This window comes from Poromitra crassiceps (genome assembly GCF_964638095.1).
Source record: "Poromitra crassiceps genome assembly, chromosome: 14".
In the NCBI taxonomy this organism is placed as follows: Eukaryota; Metazoa; Chordata; class Actinopteri; order Beryciformes; family Melamphaidae; genus Poromitra; species Poromitra crassiceps.
This window is the reverse complement of record NC_139633.1, coordinates 34,032,551-34,058,809: the sequence shown is the minus strand read 5'-3', so window position 1 is coordinate 34,058,809 and position 26,259 is coordinate 34,032,551. Positions and strand designations below refer to the sequence as shown.

The following is a 26,259-nucleotide window of genomic DNA, read 5'->3' as shown; positions in this document are numbered from 1 at the left end:
GCAGGTTTAAGTGCACTTCCACATTGGCTTCAATTTTGACAGAGCTACCCCCTTGTATGTAACACATTTATGTGTGATGAATGGTTTACAGTTTAGATTAGGGGATGCAGAAAGCCTTGTAAATGAATTGTAAATGATTTACACATAATTTATAACAGGTGAGGAATACTTAATTTACTAAAAGTTTATAGATGACTTACAATGCATTTGTGATATGTTAACATAGCATGTATTAATCATCTACAAATGTATATTCATGTTTTGTAAGTGAGGAGTTCATAATTAACTAAAGGCTTATAAATGACTTACGACTGAATGTTATTATAAAGTGTTACCTACATTTCTAACATAAGGTTTTGGGTACTCAACATTTCCTGGTTCACAACATGGGCTCTGTAGGCTGTCAAGTAGACTAAAGTCAAAAATCTGTTGATCTTCTTGTTCCTTCAGTTGGATGTCTGAGCTTCACTGTGCAGAATGATGTGTGCAGAGTTTGACACTAGAAGACTGCATGTTTACACAATCATCTGCTGAAAGTGGAACGTTTCTCTGAGCTCACTGAAAAGGCCGTTTTCAACCAGCATGATTCATGACATCACTGGAGCCAATCCCTGTCCAGTATTCAGCAGTTAAAGCCATTGGTGGTATGCTGTGATTGGCTAGTTATGTTCTAGATAACCCTCATTGGTTGCTTTGGAATTTTTAATGAGGGAAAAGGAGGCAAAGTCATTTAACCTTTTTTTGTGGAGAAAACCATCAGGCACAAATTATTGTTCAAAGTGGAGTATTTGATATACATCTTAAACATGACATTAGGGCATCCTTAATGTCTCTGAGTGTAACTTAAAACCCATGCTGAGCTCTCAGTTGTGTCTGGGCCGTGTAGGCCAGCATACTTTTTGCTGAAAAGAATAAGAAGTGAAGCTAGTGCCATAAGCAGTGCAGCGTTTCAACCTTTTTGGCCTGGGACAACGCACGTCACTGGCTGCATATGCAGAGTGGTGAACACTTCAACTAAAGAATGATTTCCTCTTTTCAGGTTGTTTCATGTAATTATCACAGAGGCAGAAAACTATGCAATATTTTACAAAAACATCTGAAAAAAAAACCCATAAATGTGTCTCAAATAAATTTGCTTTTTTCCTATCCAATTAATAATCTTGCGACTTCCCAAATGATCTTGTGACCTCCTGTGGGTTCCCAACCCGCACGTTGAGAACCACTGCCGTAAACAGTACATATAAAGTAAAGGAATGTTATTGACTTTAAAAATCCATACAGTAAGTTAGGCCTCCAGCTGTTTCAAACACAGTGGTCTCATGTAGAGTGAGATGCCGTAAAAAATAATAAAACTACTGTCGTTTTAAACATTTTTTCCATTGTTCTCAGGTGGGACAAGATACCACCCTATCGTCCGCAAACTCCAGGAGCTTGACGGACTGGTGACTGGAGGTGCAGCTGTTGGTGTACAGACCAAAGAAGTAGGGAGAGAGGACACCGCCCTGGGCAGCACCGGTGCTGATGGACCGAAAGCCAGTTATGTCAACTAATCAATGTCAACTAATCAATGCTAATACTGTATTCTAATAGATAAAGGAGTGAGGATAATAAAATTCCTTACTTTTAGCTATGCAGTGTTCTAAGCAGACCGGATGGCATCCAGCAGATGATAGAAGGCTCATCCATAAGAGACTTGAGACTTGACTTGCAAATAATGACTTGTGAGCATCTGTCACCTTTAGTTACATTTGAACAAATCACCCTCTGTTATTGACAACATGTTTATTACAAAATAGTACAAGCTTTGTTATTGACAACATGTTTATTACAAAATAGTACAAGCTTTGGCAATAAATAACAGTTTCACAATGTGCTGATAGCGTCACTATAACATCTAATATCCTGCATCTGTGTTGGTCCCAGTCCAAAGCCTTTCTATGACCTGCTTCAATGTAGTAAAATAACCTGCTTTCTAGTTTGCTGAGAGCTGTAGGAGGTGTCAGATGAGAGCTGTAGGAGGTGTCAGAGCTGTAGGAGGTGTCAGAGCTGTAGGAGGTGTCAGAGCTGTAGGAGGTGTCAGAGCTGTAGGAGGAGTCAGAGCTGTAGGAGGTGTCAGATGAGAGCTGTAGGAGGTGTCAGAGCTGTAGGAGGAGTCAGAGCTGTAGGAGGTGTCAGAGCTGTAGGAGGTGTCAGAGCTGTAGGAGGTGTCAGAGCTGTAGGAGGTGTCAGAGCTGTAGGAGGTGTCAGAGCTGTAGGAGGTGTCAGAGCTGTAGGAGGTGTCAGAGCTGTAGGAGGAGTCAGAGCTGTAGGAGGAGTCAGAGCTGTAGGAGGTGTCAGAGCTGTAGGAGGAGTCAGAGCTGTAGGAGGTGTCAGAGCTGTAGGAGGTGTCAGAGCTGTAGGAGGTGTCAGATGGACTCAAAGTTTGGCCAGCCGCTGTAGCATTTTATAGCATCAATATATCATTGTTAACTGTGATGGTGGAGATGATTGTTCTCACACCAGTAGTAAAGTTCTAGTGTTTCTGAACATTAAGACTACATTTCCCATAAGCCCCGTTGTTTCCTAAATGTCTGAATATGAATGTTGCAGTGATTTATTGTAGCCTGGGAACCTGACGAATCTGCGAGCTCATGTTTAACCGTCGGGCCAATCACAACCGTTTATCAAATATATTGTTACGTTGATACATTGACTGACAGAGGAGAGCCAGAGATGGTTCGAAGCGCGTGAGCTATGTCACACGTTCCGTTGCTCTGATTGGTTGTAGGTCCAATTGTGTTCGATTGCATTTTACTGGGCATGTTGATTGATGACTGGGCTCCTGGAAATCAAAATTGAACAGAGAATTTCCAGACTCATTCGCATTTGCGAATTTGGTCTGGCGATGTCAGGCTAGATTTATTGATGTCAAAAAATGTTAGAATATGTCTAATATATACAGTTAATTTAACATATTGAGTCAAATTTTACTTTAACATAATGAACTCCAATCAAAATGTACCATGTACTGAGTGATGTTGCCGTGTGTTCATCCCCACCCTGTTACCGCGCCACCCTGAGGAGGTCAAAGGTCAACTCTGTGACACCAAAGGCGAGGTGCTGATGGGCGGGCTCGAGGAAGACCTGCGGGGTTCCTGATTGGCTGGAGGCTTGCTGGGCGTGTTTGAGGGCATCCAGTGTGTCATAGATGACTCTGGCCCGCTGCTCCTCGGAGGGCGGGTCCGCCCAGCGGGGGCACGGCAGCGAGGGGCAGTGGAGAAGGTAGTAGACTGATGACATGTAGGTCTTAATGAACTCCTGTTTCACATGGAGAAAGTCTCTCTGCAAACAAACAATAATAATAATACAAATTAATGGATTAAGTTTACAGTATTAACTGTTATTAAACACAGGGAGGAAGGAACGGTTCATACACAAAGTCAGTAGTCTGCAATAACTGCATGTACTGTATACACACACGCACATGGTAACACTTTGCAATAATAGTACATTAATTAAGGGTTAGTTAACCCTGTAAGACCCACGGTTGTAATATTACAACATTTGTATTTTATAAAAAAAAGGGTATAAATCATTTGTTTTCTTGTTCTTTTTTCACATAAACATCATCATTGGATCCTATTGTTTAGTCTTGCAATGCTATTGGCCAGGATATTTGCATATAAGTACCCCCCACAGGGCCAGGACACATCACAACTTCAAAATTGTTGACGGAGCAACAACTCTCTTTTTCACTGGACGGAATTCCTCACAAAGAAGTAAGTAAAATGCCTGTAATATTTTTTTGGGTGATCATTAGAATGTCTAGAACATGTACATATGTTATTATTGTGAAACATATCCCCCAAATGTAAATTAGAGCATGTTTTATAGAGGTTGCTATTTTACAACGGTGGGGCAGTGTGGTAGCAAATATCCAGGTGGTACTGTTAGTTTACATACCTGGCTAAGGGGAGTCTTATAGTTTTCACAATACATTTATACAGTTATATGTGTATTTTCCCCACATTGCATACCTAAATATATATATAGTGTAGGCTATATGTGCATTTTTACTTTAATTTCTAATTTCCAATAATATTTGTAACCAATTGTACTCAAAGACAAATATACTGCATAAAATGTAATTGCTTACAATGTTTTAGTAATCACTTTCAACAGATCAGTTCCTACTTCTGTTTGTAATCATGTTTTAGTTGGTTTAAGTTAGTTCCTGGAGGATTCCATGTGGTAATTGTTCATGTGGGGGTTGCACACATAGGACCATCATCATTGTTCATGTGAGGGCTGGTGGGGGTTGCCCACTTAGGACCATCATCCCTTTGTGAGGATAAGCAAAGCACAATAGGTTGGCCAGACAGTATTGTGTGACTTGTGAAATGTGTACTGCAGTGAGATGTGTAAACACTACTAATGTACTAAAGTTATTTCTTTATTTTCATTTCAGAATGCCACAAGCAAGGAGAGAGCCTCGCTTCATTGCAAGATACAAGATGCACTGGATATGGAACTGAATGTAGAGAGTGATGTGGATATCGACTTCACTGAAACTGATGAAGAGTCAGATGAAGAGGCCTGTGGAGAGGAGTCAAAAGAAAACCAACCACCCAGTGAACCCACTAACTGCCCAGTAGATGCAGACATTCAGCCGCCCCAACCGGTCAAACACTTCAGCTCAGAAGAGACAACTGGAAGAGAGTCCAAACCGCGCTCCACCCAAGGCACCACGTCAACACCTGCCATCGGATGTGCACCAGGACCAAGTTGGCCATCTCCCACGAAAGACACAGAGAGGGCGCTGCAGGAATGGTGGCTGTTCAGGGTACACCAACTTACTATGCCACAAGTGTGATGTTCGTCTGTGTATTTCAGGTCACAGGAACTGTTTCTGGGACTATCACTGCAAATAAGCGTAAGCAATTGTTTGTAAATGGTGTTCAAAGTGATTTGCAGTCACTTGGAGTATGAGAGGGGGGTGCCTGTTACATGTTGCGGAGTAATTAGGTAATTAGGTTTCTTTAGTACATTTATTGTATGTATTGTTTTCATTTTGTTGTTCTTTTAATAAAATCACAATTCTTAAAAATATGGCTTACATTGATGTTATTATTCATAATGTATACTGTTCTGAGGCCAAATATTATTCATAATGTATACTGTTCTGAGGCCAAATAATAAACCATAACCATATAAATTAACCCTTAAGTTGTTTTAATGAAGTATATATACATTTGCCATGTTATTCTGACAATGAGTAAAAATGGCCTATAGGAAATTCTGCTACCTGATTGACCCTACGTTGTGATATTACAACATTTGCATAAAACCTTACAAAAACCTCTTTTTTTTTAAAACACTATATTTTCTTCTCCAAAGTACTCCTACAACACCATCAGAAAGGTTGAATAATTTTTTTTGCAAGTAGAAATATATCCGGGTCTTACAGGGTTAATGATTAATAAGCATTAGCTAACCCATAATTAACCATTATTAAACATTAGCTAAACATTAATGAAAGTGTTACCCAGAAAGGATTTACCAGAATGGAATTATGTTAACATTTTGGTAGAGAAAAGCCAGCAGGTCAGAAGACACACATGAACAGGCAGCATTACAGCACTATCTACAGGTTAGTATAGGTATTACACGCACACGCGCAAGCGCACACACACACACACACACACACACACACACACACACACACACACACACACACACACACACACACACACACAGAGTCTGACCTTCTGCGCTCTGCTCATGTTGCTCTCAGCATCCAGCCAGGCGCTCTGAGGGAAAACACCAGTCAGTCAAACAATAAAACTCCACATCAGCCAGAGTACCAAAAGTCAATCAATATAACCAGTCAACAAGTCAGCCAATCAGTGAGCCAGTCATAACCCGTCAACAAGCTGAACTGTGTATGGATATATAGAGTATGGATATCACATTTTCAAAAGGTTTTCCTCATCGAGTCTGGAATCACACCCGTTTCAAGGATTATGAAACAAGTCAACGTTACGTTATTATGTGGAGTGCTGTGCTGAACAGTGCTGCTGGACACTACAGGGAGGGGCAAGTTAACACCGGCCGTCGCTGTTCCTTGTTGTTCTGTATTAACATAATATTCTGTCAGAAAAGAGTCAGGTTCACCAAAGCACCGTGAAGTTGTTCTCTGTCGTCCCCCTGACAAGCATCATCACAGGGCAGCCTGACAGCTGAATACTGTATGTATGTATGCCAGTATGAAGCTCTGCCTACTGACCCTGACAGCATCCAGCAGAGGCCTGTACTACAAAGCAAGATTAGTGGTTTAGCGAGGTAACTTCAGGTTTAAACCTGGTTTGGCCGTACTACAAAGCAAGTTAACTTCTTACCGACATATATTTCCATAGCAACTTATGCTTCACACTTAACCTGGTCCGCAGCAGGTTAAGTTGCAAGGATAAGATTAGACCTTAAATACACCGCCCACGAACCAATCAAATCAGCAGTTTGGAAAAATGGCCAACCCCTTTCTGGACGAGGAAGGAGCACGAATTGTAATGTTGAATTAACCAAGGACTAAAGCCTTGCACTTGTTGCAGGCTACATTTTAATTAAGCCCTACTTACCACTTTGGAATATGTTTTTATATATTCATTTTTGTGCTCTCAAGTAGCCTAGATACGTTGTTTGACCCCGCTGATCGATTGCAGCTGAATAGTGAGTGGAGACATATCACTAAACCGGCATAAAAAGGTTACATAAACGTCTCCAAAGCGCACGGTGCCGTGTGCGCAACGGAGCTGAGACTGACGTTGGGTTGGAATTGAAATGGTCATACAGCCTACTACATCTAAGCAATTTAATATGGGATCACCTGCACACAGGCGATCCCATATTAAGATGATTCATATCTAGGCTACTCCTGCATTTTGCAGCTGCAACTCTGTTGCTTTTGGCCTGTATGATGTGATTGAACTTCATATTTCCAGCATCATTATATGAAATATGGAGATATGCGACTCTGCTGACATTACAATAGCCATGTGACCACAAAATAGACTATTTTTTATAAATGAAATCTATGCCCGCACATACCGTGTCGATTCAGTTCAGAAGCATTTATTTTATTTTATTATCATTCTTTTTTTTATTGATTAGCCTATAGGAATTATTCAATCAGTGTGACTAAACACATTGATTTTATTTTATTTTATTTTATTTTATTTTATTTTATTTTATTTGACGGTTACAAATTGAAATACAATATACTGAACAAAGTACAGACACGGATCATCATTATTCATTGAGCCTAAATGGTCTATAGCTACATACGGATTTTGGACTGAGATAGATTACACATTGCTTCCACAAAAGACTGTAGATAGAGAGCTGTAGATAGCCTACGAAACCGCTCTTCAAATAAATTACTGGTGTGGATAAAAGTGGTCACTTTAGACAGTCATTCGGGAACAGTAATAATATCCAACGCAGATTTGTATTTGCGGTTTCATTCAATGAGGAAATAGGCGTGTCTGGAGCTGTCGGAGTTGGAGCAGTCCATATTGCACTCTGATTGGCAGTTGTTAAAAACCACGCCTCTTTTGCGGGCACGAGCTCCAGTGCACGGGCATTTTCATGTGCACGCGCTGTCAGCTTGATTAGAAAAACCTGGTTCGAGTTAACGAGTGCCAATCGACGTTCGTAGTACAAGTTAACTACAATCGAGCTGATCTGGTTTAGACAAACCAGATCAAGGGACAGATCCTGGATCTTCTAATACAACATTCGTAGTACAGGCCTCAGGTCTGACTGCTCCAACAACACAGGGAAGGTAGACAGCACAGGACTGCACATCACATCTGAGAGAGAGAGAGAGCAGAGAGAGAGAGAGGGCAGAGAGAGACAGAGAGAGGGAGAGAGAGGGCAGAGAGAGAGAGCAGAGAGAGAGAGAGAGGGCAGAGAGAAAGAGAGAGAGAGAGCGAGAGGGCAGAGAGAGAGAGAGAGAGGGCAGAGAGAGAGAGACAGAGAGAGCAGAGAGAGAGGGCAGAGAGAGAGAGAGGGCAGAGAGAGAGCAGAGAGGGCAGAGAGAGAGAGCAGAGAGAGAGAGCGAGCAGAGAGAGCAGAGAGAGAGAGAGCAGAGAGAGAGAGAGAGAGAGCAGAGAGAGAGAGAGAGAGAGAGCAGAGAGAGAGAGAGAGAGAGAGCAGAGAGAGAGAGCAGAGAGAGAGAGGGCAGAGAGAGAGAGAGAGAGAGAGAGAGAGAGGGCAGAGAGAGAGGACAGGGAGAGAGAGGGCAGAGAGAGAGAGAGAGAGAGAGAGGGCAGAGAGAGAGAGAGGGCAGAGAGAGAGAGAGAGAGCAGAGAGAGAGAGGGCAGAGAGAGAGAGAGAGAGAGAGAGAGGGCAGAGAGAGAGAGAGAGCAGAGAGAGAGATGGAGAATAACAGCATCAGCAAAGCAGCACTGTTCCTGGAGTCGCTAGAAAGAAATGTGCAGGTTTTGTGTTGGTTTATTTTTGTTGTTGTTGTTTTTGGAGTTTGTTTACCTGGTTTGTTGATGGTTTTGTTTGGTGTTTGTTTACCTGCACTCTGCATGGTGGGCCTGTCCATCAGCAGTGTGTCAGCCAGCAGCTGTCTGTGCAGAGCCAGCAGGTGGACGCAGCTCAGACAGTGCAGCAGAGAGTCTGGGAGGACACTGACAGGGGACACATCCGAATCAGAATCAGCTTTAAAATCTGAGAATCAATTTTTTTTAACCCAGCCTTAGTAATAAGGGCCAAACCCATGTCTTACTTGTACCACTACGCCCCGGGCTTTTGGACTAACCCCCCAGAACAGTTAGGAGGGGTACTGGTTGAAATCTAGCCCTATGAAATGGGACAACCCTTGGAGATCCCTCTTTCATCATCAATAGTCAGACAGACGCCACATTGCTAGACATCAAATCTATTTAGAATCAGAATCAAGTCATTATTTATTAATAATTTACCAAATTTCTGTCTAAATCTGCACTCCCAGATGTACGCGGATGATGCGGTAATTTTCACCCCTGCCAAAAAACATCGAGGAGGCCTCTCGCCTCCTCTCATCCACTGCATCTGAGATACAGAAATCTCTCTAAATCCTGATTTCTGCTGAACACCAAGAAAACGGTGTGTATGATGTTCACTAAACGTCCTCATACAAACAACTCATTCTAATGTGTATTTGAATGATGTTGAACTGGAATTGGTACTCGAGTTTAAATACCTAGGGGTGATCCTAGATCCTACACTGACTTTTAAGAACCAGGTCAAAAAGTTAGCAAACTCGGTGAAATTCAAACCTGCTTAATTTCAAAGACATTAGATTCAGCAATTCTTCTTCAGACATTCTTACACGCAATGATCTTTTCTCACCTGGATTACTGTTTGACCAGCTGGTCACTCACATGTACTTCCACGCTCAAACCACTTGAGTCACTTTATAAGAGAGCCTTGAAAGTATTTGACGAAAAACCCTGTTCCTATCACTACTGGAACATTCTGGTTAAACACAACTTCCTAAGCTTCAACAACTTCATCAGCTTTAAATATGCATGCACCATCGACAAAGTTCTAAATGGCCTTGCTCATCCCCTGCTAAATGAGTACATCAAGCAGAGACCTGTATCTGGATCCACATCCAGAACCACCAGAACCTCAATCAGAGGCAACTGTGTCATCCCATACAGGCGCACCACCTTTGGCCAGACGGTTTTGTCTGTCAAGGGTGGCAAACTCTGGAACACAATTCCATCCTCTATTAGGGAATGTCCAACGCTGAGCATGTTTAAGGGTCATATGAAGAGATGGCTGAAGTCCACTCAAACCTGCACTCATAGTTAGGGGAAAAGAACTAGAATGGTTCTACTGTATTGCTATGTGGGTAGTATGCTGTACATTTCTTTCTTTTTATATGTTGTTTAAATCTCTATATGTAGATCTTAAACTTTATTAGAAGTATAGTTATTCTGATTGTATATTTGTGTATTAGCTAGCTCTCTTTCTCTTGCTGCACTTGTCTTTAGAGATAAGATGTTATTTGAATCCTGTATATTTGCACCATGTCACTTTTTCCCTATCAGGACACAAGGCCTGTACCTTCTGGCAGGGGGACTAACAATGTAAATCAGTCTTGTGACTGCAATTGTCGTGCATTTACATTTTGCTAAAATGTTCATTAATGTACACTGTCCCCTATTGAACAAATGAAATAAAATTGAATTGAATTGTATGCTGCATATGCCTGAAGAGGGTGAAGGGTGAAGAGTGACTTTGGCTCTTTATTCAGATCGCATCATTGCATGTTCACTCCATTCTTCTAAAAGAGAGAACGTTGTTTCATATGTGGTGAAGGGCTGCTCAGCTCTTTACAGTGAGTGTGGTATGAAGGCTGCTCAGATCTTTACAGTGAGTGTGGTATGAAGGGCTGCTCAGCTCTTTACAGTGAGTGTGGTATGAAGGGCTGCTCAGCTCTTTACAGTGAGTGTGGTATGAAGGGCTGCTCAGCTCTTTACAGTGAGTGTGGTATGAAGGGCTGCTCAGCTTTTTACAGTGAGTGTGGTATGAAGGGCTGCTCAGCTCTTTACAGTGAGTGTGGTATGGCTGCTCAGCTCTTTACAGTGAGTGTGGTATGAAGGGCTGCTCAGCTCTTTACAGTGAGTGTGGTATGGCTGCTCAGCTCTTTACAGTGAGTGTGGTATGGCTGCTCAGATCTTTACAGTGAGTGTGGTATGGCTGCTCAGCTCTTTACAGTGAGTGTGGTATGGCTGCTCAGCTCTTTACAGTGAGTGTGGTATGAAGGGCTGCTCAGCTCTTTACAGTGAGTGTGGTATGGCTGCTCAGCTCTTTACAGTGAGTGTGGTATGGCTGCTCAGCTCTTTACAGTGAGTGTGGTATGGCTGCTCAGCTCTTTACAGTGAGTGTGGTATGGCTGCTCAGCTCTTTACAGTGATTGTGGTATGGCTGCTCAGCTCTTTACAGTGAGTGTGGTATGAAGGGCTGCTCAGCTCTTTACAGTGAGTGTGGTATGAAGGGCTGCTCAGCTCTTTACAGTGAGTGTGGTATGGCTACTCAGCTCTTTACAGTGAGTGTGGTATGGCTGCTCAGATCTTTACAGTGAGTGTGGTATGGCTGCTCAGCTCTTTACAGTGAGTGTGGTATGGCTGCTCAGATCTTTACAGTGAGTGTGGTATGGCTGCTCAGATCTTTACAGTGAGTGTGGTATGGCTACTCAGATCTTTACAGTGAGTGTGGTATGGCTGTTGAAAGTTAAAATAATTTGAAATGCTCAGCGCAATGCATGGAGTAGTTGCATCGCTCGTGGGTCAGGCAGTCAAAGCAAGCATGAGGCGGACTTGCTTTGATTTGTAACGAACGGTGTCTGGCTGATAGCGATGTTTAACCTTGTTTAACCCCAGACTCCCAAGCTGTTTTGTCCAAGCAGTCTGTCGACCGCTGCCGACTCGCCGAGGTGGACGAAGCAGACCGGCGGCACTTCTCGCTGTGATGTGTGATTTCCTGGTTGCGGACTTTCTGAGTAGATGCGGCCGCCTCCCCCACGTGCATCTCAACGAATGACGATGCATTTACTCGATCACGTGTTTTGAAAACATACTGATTGGCCTGATATCACTCAATCACTCCGCTGTCCTGTGGGTGTGTGTGTGTGTGTGTGTGTGTGTGTGTGAGAGAGAGACAGAGAGAGAGAGAGACAGAGACAGAGAGACATATAGAGAGAGAGAGAGAGACAGAGAGAGACAGAGAGAGAGAGAGAGAGAGAGAGAGACAGCGGGCCAATGTGGAGTTTTGTGAGGGGAAAATACTTGGTTAAATTACAATATTACTTGGTTAAAATACAATTTACCTAGATTTTCCCATGTCACCCCCCTTTTCCGAGAGCTTCACTGGCTTCCCATCCTAGCACGCATCAAATTCAAAACTCTGGCACTAGCTTTCAAGGCCGTTCACCAAACAGCCCCCTCGTACTTACAGTCTATGGTCACTTTTCAAACCTCTCACCGGCCGCTCCGCCCCTCCACTAGTGCAGGACGTCTCGCCCCTCCCCTGCTACGTGGGCTCAGAAGCCGCTCTCGGTCGAGACTTTTCTCCTACCTGGCCCCAAAATGGTGGAATGAACTTCCCCCGGACATCAGGACTGCTGCATCACTCCTAATTTTCCGCAGAAAACTTAAAACTCATCTCTTCAGACTTTATATTGACTCTTCCTGAATTCCCTCCCTTCCCTCTGCCTGTTTTCCATGTGTTTTTAATTGAATTTTCTGTTTCTTAAATGATTGCTCCTTTAATTGTTCTCACCTTTAATCTCCCCGTTTATATTGGCTTCTCATATTTTTACTACTGTTTTTCTATTTGATCTATTCATGTTATTGTGTGCTGTATATGATCATGATGTAAGTCGCTTTGGATAAAGGCGTCTGCTAAATAACAATAAAGTAAAGTAAAGTAAGTAAATTCTGATGTGGCGCACTGCTGAATGGGAAACACTGCTCACTGCTACTTAGCTTAGCGCTACAATGGCAGTCTATGGTACTTTTGTCTACTCCAATTCAGTCGCCCAAAATACACATTCCAACAGTACTAGAAACACTCACATGTACATGTTGTGACTTGTGTACTCATCATGCGATGAAATAATAATCCAAACTTACGTGAAACGGTCATTTTCATAGTAAATCCACACACCAGAGAACTAACAAAGAGTAATTGAACAAAGAGTAACCGAAGTTACTTCCTTGTTTGCCATGAGGCGCATGTGCTGTGCTGATGACTGCACACAGCACATGTGCCTCATGGCAAACGAAAAAGTAACTTTGGTCATACTCTGTTAGTTCAGTTTCTCTTTGTTAGTTCTCGGTGTGGATTTACTACGAAAATTACCATTTCAGGTTATTTTGGATTATTATTTCAGGGCGTGGTGAATACGTGAGTGTACATGTGAGTGTTTCTGGCACTGTGGGAATGTGTATTTTGGGCATCTGAACGGGAGTAGGCAAAAGTACCATAGACTGCCATTGTAGCGCTAAGCTAAGTAGCGGCCCACAGGTTGAGAATGGCAGATCGGAAATACATTGAAAATACATGAAACTAAGATAATAGGATGGTTAGGATATTTTTTTAAATCTTTACTATCAAAGAAAATGCTTACATTTGTGTTTTCTTTTAGCCTTAGCCACCATCTTGCCGATGATTCGCAAGGCATTCTGGGAGATTTCTCATAACCTACCTCTGAAAAAGCTCTGTTTGGTGGGCTATATAGTCCTACCACTTCACCCTAGCCCTCTGTCCCAACAAGAATGGGGACACTCTACCAGGACACGTGAACGCACTAAATGAGGGTTAAGGGCTAAGTGATAGAGGCAAGGGGTGTATTGGGATTGGGCCTAAGTGGATGTGAGGGTGGATCTTTCCTTGAAGGCTGAACACATCATCCACTGGGTGTGTTAAAGCTCTCCAGTGGTTCTCTCACCTGAGCTGGGTTCTGGTCCGACTTTTGGCTGATTTCAGTTTGACGATCAGCTTGGGCTGCTGCCTGGCCAGCAGCATCTGCTGCAAAACACCAGCTGGAGCTGAGAGAGGAGAGGAGGATTAGAGAGGAGTGGAGTGGAGAGGAGGAAAGGAGGGGAGGGGAGAAGATATTAATAGAGGAGAGGAGATGAAGAGAGGTGGGGAGAGGAGGAGAGGAGATGAAGAGAGGAGACGAGAGGAGAGGAGGAGAGGACATGAGAAGAGAGGTGGGGAGAGGATAGTAGAGGAGAGGAGGAGAGGACAGGAGAAGAGGGGAGAGGAGAGGAGAGAGGGTGGGAGAGGAGAGGAGGTGAAGAGAGGTGGGGAGAGGAGGAGAGGACAGGAGAAGAGGGGAGAGGAGAGGAGGAGAGGAGAAAGGACAGGAGAGGAGGTGAAGAGAGGTGGGGAGAGGAGGAGAGGACAGGAGAAGAGGGGAGAGAAGAGAAGAAGAGAGGTGGGGAGAGGAGGAGAGGAGGGGAGAGGATAGTAGAGGAGAGAAGGAGATGACAGGAGAAGAGAGGAGAGGAGGGGAGAGAGGAGGAGAGGAGAAAGGACAGGAGAGGAGGTGAAGAGAGGAGAGGACAGGAGAGGAGATGAAGAGAGGAGAGGACAGGAGAGGAGATGAAGAGAGGAGAGGACAGGAGAGGAGGTGAAGAGAGGAGAGGACAGGAGAGGAGGTGAAGAGAGGAGAGGACAGGAGAGGAGGTGAAGAGAGGAGAGGACAGGAGAGGAGATGAAGAGAGGAGAGGAGAGGAGAGGAGAAGACAAATCGGGAGAGGAGAGGAGATGAGATTTCACAAATGCACTTGTCAGTTTGAAAACAAGGCTGCTTCTCTCCAGAGACTGTTTAGAGCGAGAAGGCTCAACTGTCTGTATCAGTGGTGTTGTTTTTTTACCTTTATTTATACAGGGGGAGTCTCACTGAGAGCAATGCTGTCTTTTTCAGGAGCGTCCTGTTCACATTCACACACACCTTCACACCTGGAAGCTCACCAGTACAACCACAGTCTGATCTGCTGGCCACTGAGCAGCTCCACTGGAGCAGTTGGGGTTAAGGGCCTTGCTCAAGGGCACATCGGTGGTGGTAATGAGGGAGGGGCTGCCTTGTCACTTTCCTCACCCAGATTTATTCTGCCGGTCCGAAGGATTGAACCGATGACCTTCCGGTCACAACCTCGCTTCTCTAACCTTTAGGCCACCACGGCCCCAAACGTGTCACGTGGGTTTGGCCCCTGCCACGCCCCTTTAGGAGACGAGCAGGTCCTGAGTCTATTGGAGTCAATGGGAGAAGTGATCGTGATCACAAATTACGATTCTTTCGCTCCTTAGTCACCAAAGTAAATATCACATCCAGTTTGCCACATACAGTATCTTCTGAGCATTCTGACACTAAAATGGCATTTTTCAGACAGACAGATTTGGCAATAGAGCTAACGTCAGCAGGTAGTGATTAGCTAAAACTACACGTGAAGCTTGCAGATGTATTAGCTAAATCTGTGGTTGGAATCTTAGTTGTATCTTAGATACGATTAGATTGAGCTAAGACGAAGGCAGTTTTGTGTTTATGTGTGTGCTATTCAGTTTTGTGTTTATGTGTGCTATTCAGTTTTGTGTTTATATGTGTGCTATTCAGTTTTGTGTTTATGTGTGCTATTCAGTTTTGTATTTATGTGTGCTATTCAGTTTTGGGAACTCATCTCTAGCTCAAGTCAACATGTTAGGTCAGTCACAACACATCCGGATGACCACGCCCATTTAGGAGACGGGAAGAGTTACCATTTCATACTATTGGCGGAGTCTGTGATGATTCATCTTCAGTGCATTAAAGCAACAGCTCACCCTAAAATCCAAAACACATATTCCCTCTCTTTTGTAGTGATATTTATCCCTCTATATCATTTTGTGTTAGTTGCTTGAGTTTTGGAGATATCGGCTGCAGAGTTTCTGCCTTCTCTTCAATACAATGGAACTGGATGGCACTTGTCTTGTGCTGCTCAAAGTGCCAAAGAAATACATTTGAAAAACTCAACAGCAATGTCTCTTTCCAGAAATTCTTCTTCTTTTGAAGGCCATCCTTTGTATAATGTATTTAACCCATTGATACCGGCGCGCCTTCTCTAGAGTGGCCCTCTAAACCTACTGCACGTTTGTAAACAGCCCCTGTAAACCGGCCTTTTTCGGAGAAGTTGCCAGAGCGGTCGGCGTTCACTAAAACCTTCATATCTCAGGCTCTATAGCACATATAAACATAAAATAAAAAGCATTTGAGAGCTTAACCCTTTGGCTTTTCGTATTATATTTGCCCTAACGTTATTTTTTATTTAATTTTTTTAACCCCCAAAAATAAAAATAAAGATTCTAACGCATTTTAAGAAATGTTAATCAAGATTACGGCAAATGTAACCCTTCCAACTAAAAAGCCACGGGTTTAAGCTCTCACATGCTTTTTATTTCATGTTGATAGCTACTATAGAAGCTGAGGAAATTGACAATTGACAATTACTGCAGCCTAACGTTATCGTTAAAAAAGTAACGTTAGCGACCTCCGTTTTGCAGTCGTCTTGAAATACGGCAAATTCGCCAAAAGTCACTCACCCAATGAGCCTTGGCTAGCGTGTCAACAGTCACATCATAATATGGGTGTGGAATCTTCTTATTCATTGATGTCTTCGTCCTCAAAGTAAGTTATACTCCGTTCAGTTCATCAGCGTTAGCATTCACTTAGCTTACTGTCTGAGACGTGGCCATGCAGAATTGCCACCGTGCAGCAGAAGAACGTGCAGTAAAACCTTGAGGCTATTGCAGATTGGAACATGAGATAAATAAATCTGAAATTAGGTCAGCAGCATTAATTTCATCCTAAAGTTTAATGGGAAGTATTGCAGGACCGGCGCTTCCTTGATTTTCTGTGTAGTTCGAGCTTTGAAAAACTGTCCACAGGGTCGAGGCAACAATAAAAATAAAAAACTACAAAACCCACAATGCATTTCACCTCCGCCACGTCTATTTCAGCAAATCATGATGCATGTAATCGGTCACATGTCTTGAAACAGTGATATACACGTACTACGCTACGCGTATGTGTCGCAGCCGGCATGAAAGGTAAAATGACACGCCCGTTGCCGTCGGTGTTAAAGGGATATACACGCAAATGCTGCATCCGGTATCAATGGGTTAATGCCCTGCGTAGTTCGTTTAGTGTTAGGCTTTTGATGCCTCGGTGCTCTACTGAGCGATTTAGAAGATCCTTTGTTCCTGCTTCTGTAAAATTCTTTAATGAACACTGCTAGGTCTGCATTGTGAGGCTCTCTCTCTTTCTACTGTGTTATTGTTATTGTGCTGTATGTTACTGTTTCTTGTTTGTGTATCTGTACTCACTCTGGTGGCAAACCATGTTTCCCCTCAGGGATTAAGAATAAACACCATACCACCATACCACCAAATCATGACCCGGTTACTCAAGATAATCCACAGACCTTGTTATGAGCAGTTTCATGGAGGAACTATGTTATTTTGGCCAAACTACACCTGCTAGCTGCTAGCTATAGTTCCTACATGAAAAGAAAATAGTTCCTACATTAATCTGCTCACAACAAAGTCTGTGCATTATTGTACTTGTAGGTAATGATGATAATGTCCAATAAACTAAACTAAAGAATGATGAGCTCTGCTGCTCCTTCTTACCTCCTCTGGTTACTGAAGCCTCCATCGCAACGTCTTTCTCATAGGGAGTGCCACCATTCACTGGCAGCTCATAGGTCCTACACACAGAGAGTAGATCAGATCAGATCATAGGTCCTACACACACAGTAGATCAGATCATAAGGGGGGCACGGTGGCGCAGGGGTAGCGCTGTCACCTCACAGCTAGAACATCCTGGGTTTGATTCCCACCTGGGACGCTGTGAGCACTGAAGGAGTGCGTGCCTGTCTGCATGTCCTCGAGTGCCCACCGCCCGGGTGGGGTTGTCAAAAGGGCCTTTCTGTGTGGAGTTTGCATGTTCACTCCGTGCCCCCTGGGGGTTTCCTTCATATAGGAACCCCTCACCAAAACATGCAATATCCTGGTTGCTGATGTGGTGCCTCCTCTGATCATTCGGGGCGCCTGTTCGGAGGGAGGGGAACTGGTTGGAATAGCGTGAACCTCCTATGTGCTATGTCCTACCGGTGAAGGATCCCCTGTCAGGTGAAAAGAAGCGGCTGGCTAACTGCCCATGTCTCGGAGGAAGCATGGAGCCAGTTTCGGCTCTCCCCAGATCGGCAGAGGGTGGAGCAGCAACCAGGATAAATACATTAAAATTAGCACTAATGGGGGATAAAAATGGGATAAAAAGAAATAGGGGTGGGGGGTGGGGGATCTGATCATAGGTCATATACACATAGAGTAGATCAGATCAGATCAGATGCAACTTTACTGTGTCAACAGGGTCAGTGCAGCACCAAATAGAAATAGGATACAGCAAAAAAAAAAAGATTATATAATTTAGAGCAATGCAAAGAGGGTGTATTAAATGCAACCAACAATAATCAAGTAAAATATATGAATAAACAAATATGGTGTGTGTGTTTGTGTGTGTGTGTGTGTGTGTGTGTGTGTGTGTGTGTGTGTGTGTGTGTGCGTGCGTGCGTGCGTGCGTGCGTGCGTGTGTGTGTGTGTCTCAACAGCTAGAACAGACCATTTCACAGCTGGGCTACAGGTGTAAACCTCTAATTTTCATAATTGGTAGCCTAGGTCATGTCCATAAGCTGGTTATGAGAGGCTTTCAGATGGCTGGTCTCCCAAAGAGAAGGGCCAAGCAGTTAGTGAGATATTGTTCTGCTATTATCGGCAGCCGCTCAATATGGAGGAGGAGCTGCTTTTTGTACCCTTAACACATTGACTGCCAGCCGTTTTTTTTTTGCTGTAGGTAGCTTCTGCCAAGCCGTTTTTTGAGGATTCTGGCTCATTTTACAAGAGCCGAGGATTCTTTTCTGCTTGGAGTTTGTGAACACAAAGTTCACAAAAGTACTAATAGAATGTGTGCTTTCTCTGTCTAAAAGAGTTAGTTTGTAGAGTTAGTAGTTATGTAGATATTAGCCGTTGAGTACAGCATGGTTTTAGCGTCTGAGAGTGAAAGCTGAGATAATCGCAGTTTTGTGAAATTCAATCAAACAGGCAGAACAGTCACTTTAACCATTTATTTTTGGCATCAGTGAGAGATCAGACATCCAAACAATATAGTTCCGAACGCCCTCTCCTTCAAACTCCTCCCCCCGTGGGCGTGTCTGGTGGCTTTCAGCCTGCGTTTGTCACAAGCGAGTGCTCTGCTGCTGCTGCTGCGAGTTTGAGCAGCCTCCCTCCCTGGCAGCGAGTGTGGATAGGGCTCACTCGTCTCTTGGGTTTGAGAGCCCCGATGAAGCCCCGTGCGACTCTAGGCTTTATGCTGCCCACCCAGTCCATTTCTGGAACCCCCCACCGCAGCAGCGCGAAAGCGTCCCCGCCTACAGTATGAGAATGAGGCTCGTTCGTTTCTGGGTTTTCGGAATGCGTGCGATTCTGGCCTTTCTGCGGGCGTTTCAAAGTGTGTTTCACCCATAATCTATTATGCAAATTTGCAATCCCCCGTGTGCTGCTGCTGGCGCGGCCGCTCTCGGGCGAGTCTGGTGACTGATGACTGTAAAATCGCCAAGCCATTTCCTTGAGAATGGAGGAAGCAGCCGCGGGAGGCGGCTGCTTTTGGTTGACTTTCTCTCTGTCGGGAGAGCACCGTCGCCACCTAGCTGGTCGGTAAAATAGATTATACACATTCAATACTTCCAATATCTCCATAGGAGACGCGGGGGGCATTGATCCACGTAGCACCGTCAAAAAAAAAAAATTTTTTTTTTGACGACTCAACTCGTCGTTGGCAGTGAACGGTTGGATTCTGTTTGACGACTCAACTCGTCATTGGCAGTGAACGTGTTAAAATGGATACTGACCGCTATCTTGCATTACAGTATAACTGTATATCAACCTGCCATGTTATCATCCTGTGTGTTTCTTATGTGTACAGTGGTAGACGGATCAATAAGCGTCTTTTACCGCAACGCGGCGTTAATTCTGTTTGCCGTTAGTATGTGGTATCAAAGTGGGACACTAGGGGGCGGCAGTGCACAACTACCTACAGTACAGTTGCAGCAAGCAGGGAGGCTCTCGCTCTCAGCCTACGAAATCAAATCAATCAATCGTGTTTTGTCTCCCCTTGATGATTAAAGTCCCTGGAAACCAAATCCACAAACTAACTATTAAATTAACTATTAAATGTAGGGTCTTATGTGAGTAATTGTGTGCCTCTGAAAAGAGAGAATTACTTTCAACCCTAAACCCGAAAATCGACACTTTTCTACAAGGTCTGGATTTCCATTTCCTCATTGAAGAGAGCGGAGCGCGCGGTGCTAAAATGAATGATCTTATCACGTCATAAGATTTAATCGAATCACACTAAATGCACACGCGCACACACACACTGACACACACAGCAGCGCTGTATTATTATTATTATTATTATTATTATTATTATTATTATTATTATTATTATTATTATTATTATTCCTTTGTGTGACATTTGTGCATTCCTGCTGAATATTCTACATGCAGAATAAAATCACTTGCGATGGGGGGTGGAATGTTTCATGTACTCTGTATCCTTTGTGTGTGTATTTGTACATTGTTACTACAAATAACAGCAGTGGCTTGACCGGCGCGCGGCCGCATCCCTTAAAGCAATAGCCTATAATAGAGAGATGTCTGTGATCAACGCATTAAAACTACTGCGCACTCCACGGCAATTCAGCTCATTTTATTTGTTCCCTCTAGACTATAGCAGTATGGCTGAGAACTGATTTTTTTTGTGTTAATATAGGCCATATTTAGCAGTGTGTGTGTGTGTGTGTGTGTGTGTGTGTGTGTGTGTGTGTGTGTGTGTGTGTGTGTGTGTGTGTGTGTGTGTATGTGTGCGCGCGCGCGCGCCGTGCCCATTGTCTGAAAACATATTTTTATCAAACAATATAGGCCTACTCTGGTTAATCTATATGTAGGCTCTTTCACACCAGGCTGGCCAGGAGCAAGTCTTTTGTCCTCTTTTGACAGCTCGAATCTCCCACACCACAACCACTGCACAGCACGCAGCCCAGCGATTTCATGAACCAACTGAATTGCTCTTGAGAGCGGACATTGAAATGAATGATGGTCACATACCTTCCTTAGTGTATTAACGCTATTGAAAACGTAATACAAGCTTTTAACACATTTCCCACACCACAAACACTGCGCCCAGCCCAGCGATTTTACTAGGCCTAACCAAATTGCTCTTGCGCGGACATTGAAAATAAATTACTGTAATATATTAACGCTAATGAAAACGTAGCACAAGCTTTTAACACACAAATGATTTTTAAACATATTTATTTCAAAACATCATTGTAAAATTCAGGGCTTTAGCCAAAGCTTCAATAACAGAGCTCAGCTGACAGTTGAACTTGCAAATGAAAAATATAAAAAAATATAAAATTAAAAATACAATAGGCTACAGCACATAGGCCTAGCTTCTTCTTTTTTTGGCACAGCTATTCATTCCCCCCAGTCCAGCAGTTTGTTCCAGGCCAGTGAAGTCCCAACAATCTACAAAAACATGCAATAATATAAAATCATAGATACAAAGTTGAATCATACACAATCAATAAAGCCAAAAGTAAATGGTTAGCCTTCCCAATGGCATCTGTTATTCTGGCCTCATAATAAGCACTGAGGCGGTGGTCAGAAAGTCAAATAACCGCAACAACACCAACAACTACAGCAAGGCTGCAATGAGGATATTATTATTGAAAGACAAAATCCTACATCGCACCAAAGCATACAATGTAGCCTACCGCGGTTATTCATAATAGTTCACACAGGAGAGAAACAATTTAATTGTTCAATGTGTGGTAAATGTTTTGGTCAAAAAGGAGAGTTGAAATCACACATGATAGTCCACATAGGATAGTCTGTTGTTGTAATGTTTAAACAGGCCTAAATAATTCACTATAGCCTACATATTGTCAAGTGTTTCTAATTTCTACACCATAGGCTACAGGCATTCAAAAAATGGATGTGTGTGTTCAGGGATGCATGAAGCTGGGGGCGGGAGGAGGACAATATGAAACGATGAAGGTTGGGGTAGTATAGTTCCTGTAAGAAATTCAAACCACTTTCACCCCTGACACCAGCCTTGAAAGCCACAGATTTTATATATAGCCTATTGTAATATAGGCTACTGTAGGCCTATTCTCATCGGGACTGCCCCCCCGGACTGCCCCCGTTCCTTTATTTACATTTCAATAGGTTGGCCACATGAGACAATAGACAGGTCTAATAGGGGTGAAACATTCCACCCTCCATCCCCCATGAGAAGCCGCCTCAGCGAAGCAAAAGTCACAAGGCTGATGCAGATCGCAAGTTGTGGAAAGGGTTTGGAGGCCTTCAACTTTGCACAAGCAGCGGAGCAGTTCAATGCAGTGAAGTCCCGACGCAAATAAATGCTAAACGAAAACGGGCAGAACAGAGCAGCCAGCCACTTTATTAAAAAAAAATTTTACAAGTGATTCTTCATTTATTAGTTTTCAAGTTATTTAATTTCACGTTCTAGAGGCATTCTAGGCATGCCAGACAGTGCATGTATTTACTTAGGTGCCCAATAATGCTGCTATAGGCTATTTGTTTAATTTATTGTTGCTTGCTGAGTTTGCACTTTGCAGTTAGGCCAAAGGCCTTTAATAGGCTACATTCAGCAGTCAGACACCTCAGGCTATCATTGAAAATGTTTTTAATTAGGCTACATGAATAAACAAACGTCTTCAGTCAGGGTTCCATAAGTCTCTACTTTTCCTTCATGTTCACTTGTCCGACTATCCCAGAAACTGAGAAAATGTAAACATAAAAATGTGCTTCTAAAATATAGAAGGCTAAATAAAATAAGTAACCTACCAGCATATTTATTGTTGTTTTTAACTGAGCAGCCTACTAGCCTGCAGTTTGAGTCGCGCCTGACTCCGTGACATGACATGTTTGTGAATGCGCATTCGCAGCAGTGCCGGGCAGCCAAACAGCACCGCAACGACTTCATAAAATTTAATCAACCCCCCCCCTCCTAATAATAGCCATATAAGACAAATAAAAATGTTACTATAATAAACAGAAATAAAAGAAACAAGCTTGTTTCCGTACAAGAACACTTTTTATTTGCAAAAACACAACTGTGCACATTGGGAAAACCTTCATCATTTATCGTAAAATAAATAGACTACAAAACTAATTATGCAATTATCTTAAATAAACGAATTAAGCATGTATCGAACTTCAGGAAATGTAACAAAACTAATTCAAGGTGTTTCCTAACAAGAGCACTTTCTATTTGCAAAAACACACCCGGACATTGGGAAAACCTTCATCATTTCACACACAAAAATAAAAATAAATTAGTCTGGTAAAATTAACCAGTAGTTGCTGTGTAAAATAAATACAAAACGAATTATGCAATTACCTTAAATGAATTAAGCTTGTATTAACGAACTTCAGGGATTTAAACAAAACAAGCCCACCACACGATCTTATAAACTTAAAGGAATTCGAAATTAAACATTTTGGGCTTGGTTAAATAGGCTATAGGCCTTTAGCCATTAGCCTTTTTGCTTCGTTTTACCATTACAGGTTTCTGGCCAAGAATACCAACAGCTTTACCTTTTCGGGCAATAATTTGCTTCGGAGTGGCATTGCAACAATCCCTGCTGTGCTGAACACACGCTCGGATGGTACACTGGTGGCACAAATACACAAATATTTCCCTGCCAAGCCGGCCATGAGTGGAAGCCGTGCCTGGTTATCTTTCCACCAGGCTAGTGGGTTTTCTTCTCCATCGATCACAGGTTCTCGACTTTGGCTCTCTGATCAGTAGGGACCGCGGCTGCTGCTGGGGCTGCTTTCTTTCCGAGAAGGCTGCCCTGGGAAGCTTTATTTTTCTTTGGCACAGCTCCAGACGTGGAAGCACCTGACTCGTCTTCTTCACCCTCCACTCTCACGCGTGCAGCGGGGCCGACTTCTGCTACCAGCTCAGCTTGGGTATCACTTAGATCGGTGGGATCCATGTTTTCCGCCCGGTATCTTGGGTCCAGAAGAGTTGCTTTCCGCATAATCCTCTGGGTTGCATCATGTCATATTTCTGCTGCATCTGCTCCAGGATGACTCGCTTCAACACCTGCCCCTGCATGCATCCAGACATGTCCAGACATGCCCACCATCCCCTCCTTCCCTCTCTCTGCTGGATGGCGCTAGTCTTACTTTCGGTTTCAACACCTGCCCCGCATATGACACGAATAACACGTCGTTGCACGTTCCAATTCTTTCATACTTTTGGTAAATGCGATCAGCGGTATCGTGACCCTGTATGTGATCACAGCCTAACAGAACGGTGTGCCCCTTGAACGTCCCGTCAATGAAACTGGCCACGATGCCCAGGAAGCTGTGCCCTCTCCTATTTGTCCAAATGTCAGCTGACAAGACAAATCCATCACCCTTTTCTAATAGCGCCCGCAGTCCATGTAAATCATTTTGAAAAATGATATATCCAGCTCCCTTTTTCTCGCTGCTGTCACGGTTGGGCAATGAAGAAACTGATCTCCGTTTCTCTTTCTCTGCTTGTTGTTGGTTCGCCTCGCTCTCTATAAATAAAACATATTCAGACGGTCCGAAATTAAATTAACATTACAGGCTACTTTTTGCATGATAGCCTACATTTTTATTTTATTTTAACGCTATATTGGGGCCTATTTAGCTGCCGTAATTACCTTTTGTTTTCTTCCCGGCGCGCCCTATTGTGTCACATTCAACACTTGATCTCAAGGATGCTCACAGATGACACCTGGTGGTCAACGGTGCAACTACACCTCAATTAGTTTTAATGCCGCCGCGCGTCAATACACAGCTTGCGGTAAGGCACGCTTATTGATCCGTCTACCACTGTATGCATTATTGTGGTTGCCATCTGGGCACTCATGTAACTGACTGACTCCCAGCATTTGACTGCACTATTACTGTTTATGTCCTTTGCATACTTGTATTTATGTGAACATAAATAAATATTTCAAATGTGTGCGTGTGCGCGCGTGTGAGTGTGCGTGCGTGCGTGTGTGCGTGAGTGTGTGTGTGTGTGCGTGTGTGTACCTAGCGGGGAGTGGATTTCCGGTGTTGTCGGTCAGTTTGAGGAAGGCCCAGCCACAGCTCAGGTCTCCTCTCTCTCCTGTCGACTAAAAACACACACAGCTCATCACACACCAGCGCTTCCCATACACACACAAATCAGATGGACAAATTCAGCTTTTCTGTGTGTGCGCCTGTGTGTGTGTGTGTGTGTGTGTGTGTGTGTGTGTGTGTGTGTGTGTGTGTGTGTGTGTGTGTGTGTGTGTGTGTGTGTGTGTGTAAGCCTTACATTCCGTATAAAGGTAACTCCCAGTTCAAAGAGGATTCCCAGGTCAGGAGAGTTAGAGCTGCAGCGCAGAAAACAGTCTCCGTCTAGGAGGGTGGGCAGGACACCGGTCATCTGGAACAAACACACACACACACACACACACACACACACACACAAACACTTAAGTCTGCTTTCACTTATGGGACATGGCATGTACACTGTAGAAGGAATCATCAGTCAGATAAATGTGAAGTCATGAACAGGGCTGGGTATCCAACTTCCATACTTTTATGGCAAGGTTCCCCAAATAGCGGCCACAAATGTTTCGCTGGCAACCTTTGGTGCCAACATACTTCCATGTGTCTTTCATAGATAAGATCAACACATTCAAACCACAGCATGATACTTAGGGTTACTGTAAGCAGGGTTTTATATTGGGTTTGAGTGCAGTCTCTGTCACCTGAGGTAAAGGAAGAGAGCAGTGTGGACTGAGATGATCGTGTGGTCAACAGAAGTCTCTGTCACCTGAGGTAAAGGAAGAGAGCAGTGTGGACTGAGATGATCGTGTGGTCAACAGAAGTCTGTCACCTGAGGTAAAGGAAGAGAGCAGCGTGGACTGAGATGATGGTGTGGTCAACAGAAGTCTCTGTCACCTGAGGTAAAGAAAGAGAGCAGCGTGGACTGAGATGATGGTGTGGTCAACAGAAGTCTGTCACCTGAGGTAAAGGAAGAGAGCAGTGTGGACTGAGATGATGGTGTGGTCAACAGAAGTCTCTGTCACCTGAGGTAAAGGAAGAGAGCAGCGTGGACTGAGATGATCGTGTGGTCAACAGAAGTCTCTGTCACCTGAGGTAAAGAAAGAGAGCAGCGTGGACTGAGATGATGGTGTGGTCAACAGAAGTCTCTGTCACCTGAGGTAAAGGAAGAGAGCAGTGTGGACTGAGATGATCGTGTGGTCAACAGAAGTCTCTGGCACCTGAGGTAAAGGAAGAGAGCAGTGTGGACTGAGATGATCGTGTGGTCAACAGAAGTCTGTCACCTGAGGTAAAGGAAGAGAGCAGCGTGGACTGAGATGATCGTGTGGTCAACAGAAGTCTCTGGCACCTGAGGTAAAGGAAGAGAGCAGTGTGGACTGAGATGATCATGTGGTCAACAGAAGTCTGTCACCTGAGGTAAAGGAAGAGAGCAGCGTGGACTGAGATGATCGTGTGGTCAACAGAAGGGCTTCTGTTGCTAAACAGCTGCTGGCTTGAACATCCTCAAGTTTGGTA

At 43.7% G+C, this 26,259-nt stretch overlaps 2 protein-coding genes across 2 annotated transcripts in view; both read right to left on the bottom strand.

Annotated features, from left to right (window-relative positions):
- The window catches only part of LOC310788759 (NLR family CARD domain-containing protein 3-like), a 275,717-nt gene that overhangs the window by 113,514 nt on the left and 135,944 nt on the right, over nt 1–26,259 (bottom strand). The window lies entirely within an intron of this gene.
- Nucleotides 3,043–26,259, bottom strand: part of LOC310789522 (nephrocystin-1-like) — a gene marked incomplete at its 3' end in the record, with an annotated part of 53,597 nt that continues 30,380 nt past the window's right edge. Inside the window, exons 13-20 of the mRNA XM_083651158.1 lie at nt 25,010–25,120; nt 24,745–24,827; nt 17,212–17,288; nt 13,490–13,589; nt 8,563–8,675; nt 7,772–7,847; nt 5,745–5,787; nt 3,043–3,321 (exon numbers count right to left, since the gene is read on the bottom strand). Of these exons, the coding sequence (XP_083507284.1) occupies nt 3,043–3,321; nt 5,745–5,787; nt 7,772–7,847; nt 8,563–8,675; nt 13,490–13,589; nt 17,212–17,288; nt 24,745–24,827; nt 25,010–25,120 (882 nt within the window). The remainder of the gene's footprint in view (nt 3,322–5,744; nt 5,788–7,771; nt 7,848–8,562; nt 8,676–13,489; nt 13,590–17,211; nt 17,289–24,744; nt 24,828–25,009; nt 25,121–26,259) is intronic.